The sequence below is a fragment of the Salvelinus fontinalis genome, chromosome 20, assembly GCF_029448725.1.
Source record: "Salvelinus fontinalis isolate EN_2023a chromosome 20, ASM2944872v1, whole genome shotgun sequence".
NCBI classification, from domain to species: Eukaryota; Metazoa; Chordata; class Actinopteri; order Salmoniformes; family Salmonidae; genus Salvelinus; species Salvelinus fontinalis.
Window position 1 is genome coordinate 22,599,539 of NC_074684.1, and position 12,108 is coordinate 22,611,646.

General features: G+C 44.8%; 1 protein-coding gene across 2 annotated transcripts in view; it reads left to right on the plus strand.

The window, feature by feature from the left end:
• Positions 1-1,276: 1,276 nt before the first annotated feature.
• LOC129817526 (rho GTPase-activating protein 18-like) overlaps positions 1,277-12,108 on the plus strand; it is a 52,412-nt gene continuing 41,580 nt past the window's right edge. For both annotated transcript variants that reach the window (XM_055872872.1, XM_055872871.1), the window contains exon 1: positions 1,277-1,544. In XM_055872872.1, the coding sequence (XP_055728847.1) occupies positions 1,405-1,544 (140 nt within the window). In that variant the 5' untranslated portion in view covers positions 1,277-1,404. The remainder of the gene's footprint in view (positions 1,545-12,108) is intronic.

Here is a 12,108-nt window from a genome sequence, read left to right on the forward strand (position 1 = left end):
ACAGACCTCTTTACCAGCAGTAGATTTAGCAGTAGACTTACCATCAGATCCATTTTCTAATCTGACTATGACTATGAAGCCATGATAAACACAAAATACATGGCATAATTCGTAATCCGAAAGGTCAACTGCCTGACCAGTCCTAGCCAAACAGTCCATGTATGATGACTGGTACCAGAGGTATACACAGCCATTACCATGTAAAATTCAATACCAACAGTAACACTTAATTTAACCTACTGTGATATTATTTTAAGTTAGTTTGCTTAGTTTAGTGGCTATTAATTATTCAATTGCGATTAATACTGCCCACATTTTGTTCTATTCACTCCCACTGATAGGAGTTATCGCAGCAATGAACATAGATCGTTTTTGAGCATCATTACCAGTGATTCGAAAACAAAGGGATTTCCTCTGCTGCACCCAACAGACACAGAACATGTTGTAACCGAGCACCAGATGGCAGTATAGAGAGAGCCCACTAACTTACTGTATTATGGGAGACCTTTATTGTAATGGCCAAAGCTGCTCAGATGTCAAACCTATGAGGCGTGTTGGAGCTGGTCTGATAACTTATCACACCAGGAGAAAGGTCTTCCGATTCAGCCTGCTAGGCTAATACATATTTACTAATTGATTGGAACAGAAGACAACAGTTTGTAAGTGTAACATAATGGCTTTTTCTTCTGGCACGCACAAGAGCCCCCACATAGTTTCTTAATCAAGATATTCTAATTGGAGATATGGACATTTACATAAATCACACAAAATACACAAATTAAATAACTGTTGTACTGCAGTTATTACAGCATTACAACACAGCTATAAGAGCAAGATAATGCAGGCTTAAAAGCCATGAATCCATAACACTAGGCAATAGTCACAGAGGACCTCAGATCAATATCAGGATCAGAATGGTGAATTCCAATTCACAAAGTACAGGTGAAATGAAAGGGAATACTTCATTATATAGCATTATAATGCACCCTGAATCATGATTAATATCAATGTAGGCCAAGGATGAGCTATAACATACAGTAACTTGGAATATTAGAGCAGTAAAACATGATTGTGCTGTTTTCAGGTCAGTGCCCTGTTGACAAATGAATTCCCAAGGTAGGATATTATTAGTGCTGGGGCCAATTGCTGGTGAACCATATAAAGTAAGTAGATAAGATATAAGGCTGGGATAAGAAAAAAAGTGATCTTTCATAGGTTTATAGGAGTGGCTCAACCCAAATTACACGACTCAGCGGTATTCTGGGCGGTGCTTTCAGGCAGCTGTTGATTATCCATGTTATCGGGGAGGCAGTGAGTGAGATCATTGAAACAGCTCCCCTCTCACACAGCGTTACTACCCCTAGAGCTGTGTACATTCTAAGTTACCTGCGAACTGCAACAATAATGCAGCATGAGCCGCGCAACATGAATCGCCAGCAGGACGCCAAGGGAGTAATCTTGACCGGGTATTTTAGCAATAGTGAAGTTTTACCTCTCGCCTCGGGTGTCAATAATGCCGAAGAGATCGAGTCTTCATCGTTGAGGTGAGCGGATAGTCTGTTATTGAACATAGCGTACTGTATGTAACATTGCCGCTTGAATAGTAACAAGAGGTGCAGTTGCCTAGCATATTCTCTTTTTAGTCAGATATGGCTACCAGTTGTCCGGCTTGTAATCTGACCTTTAACAGAAAATTTAGTAGCCGTCAAGCCACCGCTGACTTTTCCATGTGTTGATACATTGTTTTCTATGATGGATATTTTAAATCGAATGAGTTCATAGACTAAACAAGCAGTGAAGATACACCCGAGCGTACGAGCGTATGACAAGGGAAGCAGTATAAATACCAAGTGTAGCCTAACATGCTGACCAGACCGGACAGTCGCGTGCGCGAGCGTCGCAAAATATATTTAGAAATCCATGTTATTCAATTATTGCACCCCCACTGCTCGCGCGCGCCAACGAGCGTCTGCGACGCCAAGGGCTAAAATAAAAGTCTTTCCTATTTCTGACACAGATCACGCTGCAAGTCCTGCCTCTCCAATCTCCTCATTGGTTTATAGAAGCAGGTACCCACTGGGTGATTGAAAGACAAACTGTTTTGCCGGTAGTCGTGGTAATACAATGAAAGTTTAGATGCGATCACCATATAAGTTAAACGATGAAAAAGCCTGGAAGGAGGAGAGATGACTAGAAACGATTCGGTTGGCCGTTTTATGTGTGGATTAATTGTCGGAGTAGAGGTCCTTGTGCATTTCAGGTAAAATAACAACTCAATGTTTATATCCGAGGACAAATTAGCTAGCAACAGCAAGCTAGCTAAATAGGACAAATTAACGTTAGCTATCAAGCGCAAGCTAACTAGCTAAATTACCATACATGTTTAATGCTTTTCGACCTGTACCCAAATTAATGTCAATGGTTCAGAGTTTGTTTTGATATTTTAACCTGCGTGTTGTGATCGCGTTTGGTGTGGGGGGCAAAATACATTTATGCACGGTAGCGCATGATGGCACACGAGCGCAGCCGGTTTGGGTTCCGTGTAAACTAGGCTACGTCATTATGCCAAAATTCGACTGTCCATAACCCCACTTTTTATTAGACTACAGAAAACTTTAGAGCAAGCCCTTACGGCTGGACATACTGCCAAATTCTCTAAAACGATGTTGGAGGCAGCTTATGGTAGAGAAATTAACATTACATTCTCTGGCAACAGCTCTGGTGGACATTCCTGCAGTCAGCATGCCAATTGCAAGCTCCCTCAAAACTTAAGACAACAGTGGCATTGTGTTGTGTGACAAAACTGCACATTGTACAGTGCGTTTTATTGTCCCCCGCACAAGGTTCACCGGTGTAATGATCATGCTGTTTATTCAGCTTCTTAATATCCCACACCTGTCAGGTGGATGGATTACCTTGGCAAAAGAGAAATGCTCACTAACAGGGATGTAAACAAATTTGTGCACACAATTTGAGAGAAGTAAGATTTTGTGCGCATGGAACATTTCTGGGATCTTTTGTTTCAACTCATGAAACGTCGGACCAACACTTTACATATTGTACATATTTTTGTTCAGTATAAAATATATATATTTTTGTTATACTAACATTGTTTGTTCTGCAAATGTTTAAATAACATTACCAAACCCCACGCATAGGCTACAGAGGGCATACACACAAACCTAAACCTAACCCACATTTGTTTTTGCCCTTTTTCTCCCCAATTTCGTGGTATCCAATTGGTAGTTACAGTCTTGTCTCATCGCTGCAACTCCCATACGGACTCGGGAGAGGCGAAGGTCGAGAGCCGTGCATCCTCCGAAACAAAACCCAACCCAACCAAGCCACACTGCTTCTTGACACAATGTCCATTTAACCCAGCTGTACCAATGTGTTGGAGGAAACACGTACAACTGGCAACCGTGTCAGTGTGCACTACGCCTGGCCTGCCACAGGAGGCGCTAGTGTGCAATGGGACAAGGACATCTGGCTGGCTGCAACAGAGTCTGGACTCAAACACAAAGTCTCTAGTGGCACAAGTAGCACTGCGATGCAGTGCCTTAGACCACTGCGCCACTCAGGAGGCCCCCCTAACCCTAATTCGAACCCTAAACCTAACCACTAAGCTCAAAAATAACATCTGTACTCGTGGGGACGTGGGAAAGGTTTTTTATTTGTGATATGCACATGGTAAACACCATCCAATGAAATGCATACTTGCAGGTTCCTTCTCGACAATGCAACAACAATAAGAACTAATAAAATATAAGAATACGAACATAATGGCTCAGTAGAATAGAATAAGCATTTAAGCATAAGAATAATACACGAAAGCACACTTTATAGAACAATATTTACACGTGTCAAAGAAAGGGGAGATTGGGCGGACAAGTGTTTAAAGGCCCAGTGCAATCAAAAATGTGATTTCCTGGGTTTATACATATTTCCACTCTAAGAGGTTGGAATAATACTGTGAGATTATGAAAATGATGGGGATTTTATTGTAAGAGCTGTTTGAGCTGTTTTGCTGGGATGGAGTTGTAGCCTGCCTGCTGACATCACCAATAAAAAAGAGAGTTTCAAACCTCTCTGCCAATAACAGCTAGTTTTAATTTTCACTTCCCCACTTACACCACTCCCACAGTCCCAGCAAAATTCTTGCTTGATAAATTGCTCTTTGCTAAGAAGCAATTTTTTTTTACCATTACTGTTGTTATTATTATTAATAATAAATATATATATTTTTTTAAATCACAGTAAGGTACTTAATTGTTACCCAGAAATTATTTGATATTGAGATAAAAACGGCTGCATCGGACTTTTAAATTGTGCAGTATTAGCAATAGTAAATATGATTCTGGCAGCAGCAATTGTGATGAGTGTGTGTGTGTATATGTGTGGAGAGTCAGTGCAGGGGGTCAGTCCAGTTCAAGTGTTCAGCAGTCTGATGGCTTGTAGATAGAAACTGTGTCTGAGCCTGTTGGTATCAGACCTCAGTCAGTGTCTACCCAACGGTAAGTGTCTGCCTGACGGCATGAACATGAACAGCTCATGGCTGGGGGGTCCTTGATGATTCTGCAGGACCATTGCAAGTAGATGCTCTGGATGAGTGGCAACACGGCTCCAATGATGAACTTGGCCATCTTTATCACCCGCTGTAGGGCCTTGCGGTCATGGACTGAGCAATTCCCGTACCAGGCTGTGATGAAACCAGGCAGGACGCTCTCGATGTTGTAGAGGTAGTATTTGGAGACCCGGTGGCATGCTACATTTCTTCAGCCGCCTTAGGAAGTAGAGACACTGTTGCGCCCTCTTGACAAGAGTGGTGGTGTAGTTGGTGCATGTCAAGTCCTCCGTGATGACAACGAGGAACTGAAAACTGCTGACTCTCTACTGCAGTCCCATTGATGTGGATTGGAGTGTGTTCCCTTCTCTGCTTCCTGAAGTTATTTCAAATCAAATTACATTTTCACATGCGCCGAATACAACAGGTGTAGTAGACCTTACCGTGAAATGCTTACTTACAAGCCCTTAACCAACAATGCAGTTCAAGAAAGAGTTAAGAGAATATTTACTAAATTAACCAAAGTAAAAATAGTTAAATAACAATAATGAGGCTATATACAGGGGGTACCGGTACTGAGTCATAATGCGAGGGTACAGGTTAGTCTAGTTATTTTGTACATGTAGGTAGGGGTAAAGTGACTATGCATAGATAATAAACAGGGAGTAGCAGCAGTGTAAAAACAAAGGGACGGGGGGCGTGTCAATATAGATAGTCTGGGTGGCAATTTGATTAATTGTTCAGCAGTCTTATAGCTTGGGGGTAGAAGCTGTTAAGGAGCCTTTTGGTCCTAGACTTGGCACTCCAGTACCGCTTGCCGTGTGTTAGAAGAGAGAACAGTCTATGACTTGGGTGACTGGAGTCTTTGACAATTGTTTGGGCTTTCCTCTGACACTGCCTAGTATAAAGCTCCTGGATGGTAGGAAGTGATGTACTGGGCCGTACGCACTACCCTCTGTATTGCCTTACGGTCAGATGCCGAGCAGTTGCCATACCAGGCGGTGATGCAACCGTTTCAGGATGCTCTCGATGGTGCAGCTGTAACGGATGTGAAATGGCTAGCTAGTTAGCGGGTGCGCGCTAGTAGCATTTCAATCAGTTACGTCACTTGCTCTGAGACTTAAGTAGTGTTGCCCCTTGCTCTGCAAGGGCCGTGGCCTTTGTGGAGCGATGGGTAACGATGCTTCGTGGGCGACCGTTGTTGATGTGTGCAGAGGGTCCCTGGTTCGCGCCCGTGTCGGGGCGAGGGGACGACGTAAAGTTGTACTGTTACATTGATGCTGTTGACCCGGATCACTGGTTGCTGCGGAAAAGGAGGAGGTTGAAAGGGGGGTGAGTGTAACGGATGTAAAATGGCTAGCTAGTTAGCGGGTGCGCGCTAGTAGCATTTCAATCAGTTACGTCACTTGCTCTGAGACTTAAGTAGTGTTGCCCCTTGCTCTGCAAGGGCCGCGGCTTTTGTGGAGCGATGGGTAACGACGCTTCGTGGGTGTCAGTTGTTGATGTGTGCAGAGGGTCCCTAGTTCGCGCCCGTGTCGGGGCGAGGGGACGGTGTAAAGTTATACTGTTACACAGCTGTAGAAATATTTGAGGAAAGGTGTTGTCGTGCCCTCTTCACGACTGTCTTGGTGTGATTGGACCATGATAGTTTGTTGGGGTTGTGGACACCAAGGAACTTGAAATTCAAGACCCGCTCCACTACAGCCTCGTCAATGTTGGTGGGGACCTGTTCGCACGCCCTTTCCTTTAGTTCACCATCAGCTCCTTTGTCTTGCTCACATTGAGGGTGAGGTTGTCTCTGACCTCCTCCCTATAGGCTGTCTCATCATTGTCGGTGATCAGGCTTACCACTATTGTGTCGTCAGCAAACTTAATGATGGTGTTGGAGTCGTATTTGGCCACGCAGTCGTGGGTGATCAGGGAGTACTTGAGGAGACTAAGCACGCATCCCTGAAGGGCCCCAGTGTTGAGGATCAGCATGGCAGATTTGTTGTTGCCTACCCTTACCACCTGGGGGCGGTCCGTCAGGAAGTCCATAATCTAGTTGCAGAGGGAGGAGTTTAGTCCCAGGGTCCTTAGCTTAATGATGAGCTTTGAGAACACTATGGTGTTGAACGCTGAGCTGTAGTCAATGAACAGCATTCTCACATAGGTGTTCCTTTTGTCCAGGTGGGAAAGGGCAGTGTGGAGTGCGATTGAGATTGCGTCATTTGTGGATATGTTGGGGCGGTATGCGAATTGGAGTGTGTCTAGGGTTTCCGGGATGATGGTGTTGATGTGAGCCATGACCAGCCTTTCAAAGCACTTCGTGGCTACTGACGTGAGTGCTACGGGGCGGTAATCATTTAGGCAGGTTACCTTCGCTTCCTTGGGCACAGGGACTATGGTGGTCTGCTTGAAACATGTAGGTGTTACAGACTCAGTCAGGGAGAGGTTGAAAATGTCAGTGAAGACACTTGCCAGTTGGTTCGCACACGCTTTGAGAATACGTCCTGGTAACCCATCTGGCCCTGTGGCTTTGTGAAGGTTGACCTGTTAAAAGGTCTTGCTCACGTCGGCTACCGAGAGCGTGATCACACAGTCGTCCGGAACGGCTGGTGCTCTCATGCATACTTGAGTGTTGCTTGCCTCGAAGCGAGCATAAAAGGCATTTAGCTCATCTGTTAGGCTCGCGTCACTGGGCAGCTCGCGTCTGGGTTTCCCTTTGTAGTCTGTAATAGTTTTCAAGCCCTGCCACATCCGATGAGTGTCAGAGCCAGTGTAGTAGGATTCAATCTTTGTCCTGTATTGATGCTTTGCCTGTGATGGTTTGTCTGACGGTGTAGCGGGATTTCTTATAAGCGTCCGGATTAGTGTCCCGCTCCCTGAAAGCGGCAGCTCTAGCCTTTAGCTTGGTGCGGATGTTCCCTGTAGTCCATGGCTTCTGGTTGGGATATGTAAATACGGTTGCTGTGGGGATGACGTCGTCGATGCACCTTTTGATGAAGCTGGTGACTGAGGTCGTATACTCCTCAATGCCATTGGATGAATCCTGGAACATATTCCAGTCTGTGCTAGCAAAACAGTCCTGTAGCGTAGCATCCGCGTCATCTGACCACTTCTGCATTGAGCGAGGCAATTCGAGGATTTAAGTTTGATAGAGGATTTAAGTTGGCCTGCATTAAAGTCCCTGGCCACTAGGAGTGCTGCTTCTGGATGAGCATTTTCTTGTTTGCTTATGGCTTTATACAGCTTGTTGAGTGCGGTCTTAGTGCCAGCATCGGTTTGTGGTGGTAAATAGACGGCTACGAATAATATAGATGAGAACTCTCTTGGTAGATAGTGTGGTCTACAGCTTATCATGAGGTACTCTATCTCAGGCGAGCAATACCTCGAGACTTCTTTAATATTTGAAATCGCGCACCATTTACAAATAGACACATACCCCCAGCCCTCGTCTTACTAGACATGGCATGTCTGTCCTACTGATGAATGGAATACCCAACCAGCTCTATAGTATTCGTGCCGTCGTTCAGCCACGACTCAGTGAAACATAAGATATTACAGTTTTTAATGTCCCATTGGTTAGGATAGTCTTAATCGTAGATCATTCGTTTTATTTTCCAGTGATTGCACGTTGGCCAATAGTACGGATGATAGTGGAGATTTACTCACTCGCCTACGAATTCTCAGAAGTTAGCCTGTCCTCCGCTCCCTTTTTCTCTGTCTTTTCTTCACGTAAATGATGGGGGTTTGGGCCTGGTCTCGAGAAAGCAGTATATCCTTCACGTCAGACTCGTTAAAGAAAAAATCTTCTTTGTACAGTTTGACGTGAGTAATCGTTGTTCTTATGTCCAGAAGCTCTTTTCAGTCATAGGAGACGGTAGCAGCAACATTATGTACAAAATAAGTTACAAACAACGCGAATAAAACAACAAAATAGCACAGTTGGTTAGGAGTCCGTAAAATGGAAGCCATCCCCTCCGGTGCCATTATTATTTTACTGACGTGGAGGGAGAGGTTTCTGTCTTGGCAACACAATGCCAATTCACTTACCTCCTCCTTATAGGCTGACTCGTCGTTGTTGGTTATCAGACCTACAACCGGGATGTCATCAGCAAACGTCATTGAGTTGTTGTCGTGCAAAGCCATGCAGTTGTTGTCAGGGTGTACAGCAGAGGGCTGAGGACTCACCCCTGTGGGGACTCCTGTGTTAAGAGTCAGTATGGAGGAGGTGTTGTTGCCAATCCTTACAGCCTGTAGTCTGCCTGTCCGGAAGTCCAGGATCCAGTTGCACAGGGTATTGTCGTCCAGTAGTGATGCGTGCGTTGACTCATGGCTGGTTGAATAAAGAGAAAAGAATTGCATAAATGTATAATTCTTGTGCAATTTTATATCTATAGGCTACATTGAGGATTTTCTTTCATTGTTTTAGGCTATCTGGCATTAGTGCGTAAGCCTAAGCTTTAGGGTCTAACTGTATGCGTGCCAAATAGCCTACATGCCAATCGCCAAAAGCTTTTGGAAATGGGCAGAAAAGGGTAACGTTGATCCAAGGGACAATGTCATAATTTAATTCAATAAGAGAAAAGCTGCAAAATGGAGAGTTGAAAATAAAGAGAAGAGAAGGGAAGGACAGAGAAGTAATGTTTGGGAAAGATTTGGTGATATTGCATTTTCTCCCCGGTCCCTAAACATCTTTGCACCACGAAAGAAGCAGAGATGACGGATTGAACTTTACAGATGTCAACTAAATCAAATCACATTTTATTTGTCACGTACATATGTTTAGCAGATTATTGCGGTTGTAGAGAAATGCTTGTGTTTCTAGCTCCAACAGTGCAGTAATATCTAACAATTCACTACAATACACATAATACACACAACTTAAAAGTAAAAGAATGGAATTAAGGAATGTATAAATAAATAAATATTATGATGAGCAATGTCAGAGTGGCATAGACTAAATACAGTAGAATAGAATACAGTTTATACATATCAGGCGAGTAAAGCAAAAATATGTAAACATTATTTTTTATTTTTTATTTTTTATTTCACCTTTATTTAACCAGGTAGGCTAGTTGAGAACAAGTTCTCATTTGCAACTGCGACCTGGCCAAGATAAAGCATAGCAGTGTGAACAGACAACAACACAGAGTTACACATGGAGTAAACAATAAACAAGTCAATAACATGGTAGAAAAAAGAGAATCTATATACAATGTGTGCAAAAGGCATGAGGTAGGCAATAAATCGAGTAATTACAATTTAGCAGATTAACACTGGAGTGATAAATCATCAGATGATCATGTGCAAGAAGAGATACTGGTGTGCAAAAGAGCAGAAAAGTAAATAAATAAAAGCAGTATGGGGGGTGAGGTAGGTAAATTGGGTGGGTAGTTTACAGATGGACTATGTACAGCTGCAGCGATCGGTTAGCTGCTCGGATAGCAGATTTTTAAAGTTGTTGAGGGAGATAAAAGTCTCCAACTTCAGAGATTTTTGCAATTCGTTCCAGTCGCAGGCAGCAGAGAACTGGAAGGAAAGGCGTCCAAATGAGGTTTTGGCTTTAGGGATGATCAGTGAGATACACCTGCTGGAGCGCGTGCTACGGGTGGGTGTAGCCATCGTGACCAGTGAACTGAGATAAGGCGGCACTTTACCTAGCATAGCCTTGTAGATGACCTGGAGCCAGTGGGTCTGACGACGAACATGTAGCGAGGGACAGCCGACTAGGGCATACAGGTCGCAGTGGTGGGTCGTATAAGGTGATTTAGTAACAAAACGATGGCACTGTGATAGACTGCATCCAGTTTGCTGAGTAGAGTATTGGAAGCTATTTTGTAGATGACATCGCCGAAGTCGAGGATCGGTAGGATAGTCAGTTTTACTAGGGTAAGTTTGGCGGCGTGAGTGAAGGAGGCTTTGTTGCGGAATAGAAAACAGACTCTAGATTTGATTTTGGATTGGAGATGTTTGATATGAGTCTGGAAGGAGAGTTTGCAGTCTAGCCAGAAACCTAGGTACTTATAGATGTCCACATATTCTAGGTCAGAACCGTCCAGGGTGGTGATGCTAGTCGGGCGTGCGGGTGCAGGCAGCGAACGGTTGAAAAGCATGCATTTGGTTTTACTAGCGTTTAAGAGCAGTTGGAGGCCACGGAAGGAGTGTTGTATGGCATTGAAGCTCGTTTGGAGGTTAGATAGCACAGTGTCCAAGGAAGGGCCGGAAGTGTACAGAATGGTGTCGTCTGCATAGAGGTGGATCAGGGAATCGCCCGCAGCAAGAGCAACATCATTGATGTATACAGAGAAAAGAGTCGGCCCGAGAATTGAACCCTGTGGTACCCCCATAGAGACTGCCAGAGGACCGGACAACATGCCCTCCGATTTGACACACTGAACTCTGTCTGCAAAGTAGTTGGTGAACCAGGCAAGGAAGTCATTAGAAAAACCGAGGCTACTGAGTCTGCCGATAAGAATATGGTGATTGACAGAGTCGAAAGCCTTGGCCAGGTCGATGAAGACGGCTGCACAGTACTGTCTTTTATCGATGGCGGTTATGATATCGTTTAGTACCTTGAGCGTGGCTGAGGTGCACCCGTGACCGGCTCGGAAACCGGATTGCACAGCGGAGAAGGTACGGTGGGATTCGAGATGGTCAGTGATCTGTTTGTTGACTTGGCTTTCGAAGACCGTAGATAGGCAGGGCAGGATGGATATAGGTCTGTAACAGTTGGGGTCCAGGGTGTCTCCCCCTTTGAAGAGGGGGATGACCGCGGCAGCTTTCCAATCCTTGGGGATCTCAGATGATACAAAGGAGAGATTGAACAGGCTGGTAATAGGGGGTGCGACAATGGCGGCGGACAGTTTCAGAAATAGGGGGTCCAGATTGTCAAGCCCAGCTGATTTGTATGGGTCCAGGATTTCCAGCTCTTTCAGAACATCTGCTATCTGGATATGGGTAAAGGAGAAGCTGGGGAGGCTTGGGCGAGTAGCAGCGCGGGGGGGAGGGGCTGTTGGCCAAGGTTGGAGTCGCCAGGAGGAAGGCATGGCCAGCCATTGAGAAATGTTTGTTGAAGTTTTCGATTATCATGGACTTATCAGTGGTGACCGTGTTACCTAGCCTCAGTGAAGTGGGCAGCTGGGAGGAGGTGCTCTTGTTTTCCATGGACTTTACAGTATCCCAGAACTTTTTGGAGTTAGAGCTACAGGATTCAAATTTCTGCTTGAAAAAGCTGGCCTTTGCTTTCCTGACTGACTGCGTGTATTGGTTCCTGACTTCCCTGAACAGTTGCATATCGCGGGGGCTCTTCGATGCTATTGCAGTTCGCCACAGGATGTTTTTGTGCTGGTCGAGGGCAGTCAGGTCTGGAGTGAACCAAGGGCTATATCTGTTCTTGGTTCTGCATTTTTTGAACGGAGCATGCTTGTCTAATATGGTGAGGAAGTAACTTTTAAAGAATGACCAGGCATCCTCAACTGACGGGATGAGGTCAATATCCTTCCAGGGTACCTGGGCCAGGTCGATTAGAAAGGCCTGCTCGCAGAAGTGTCTTAGGGAGC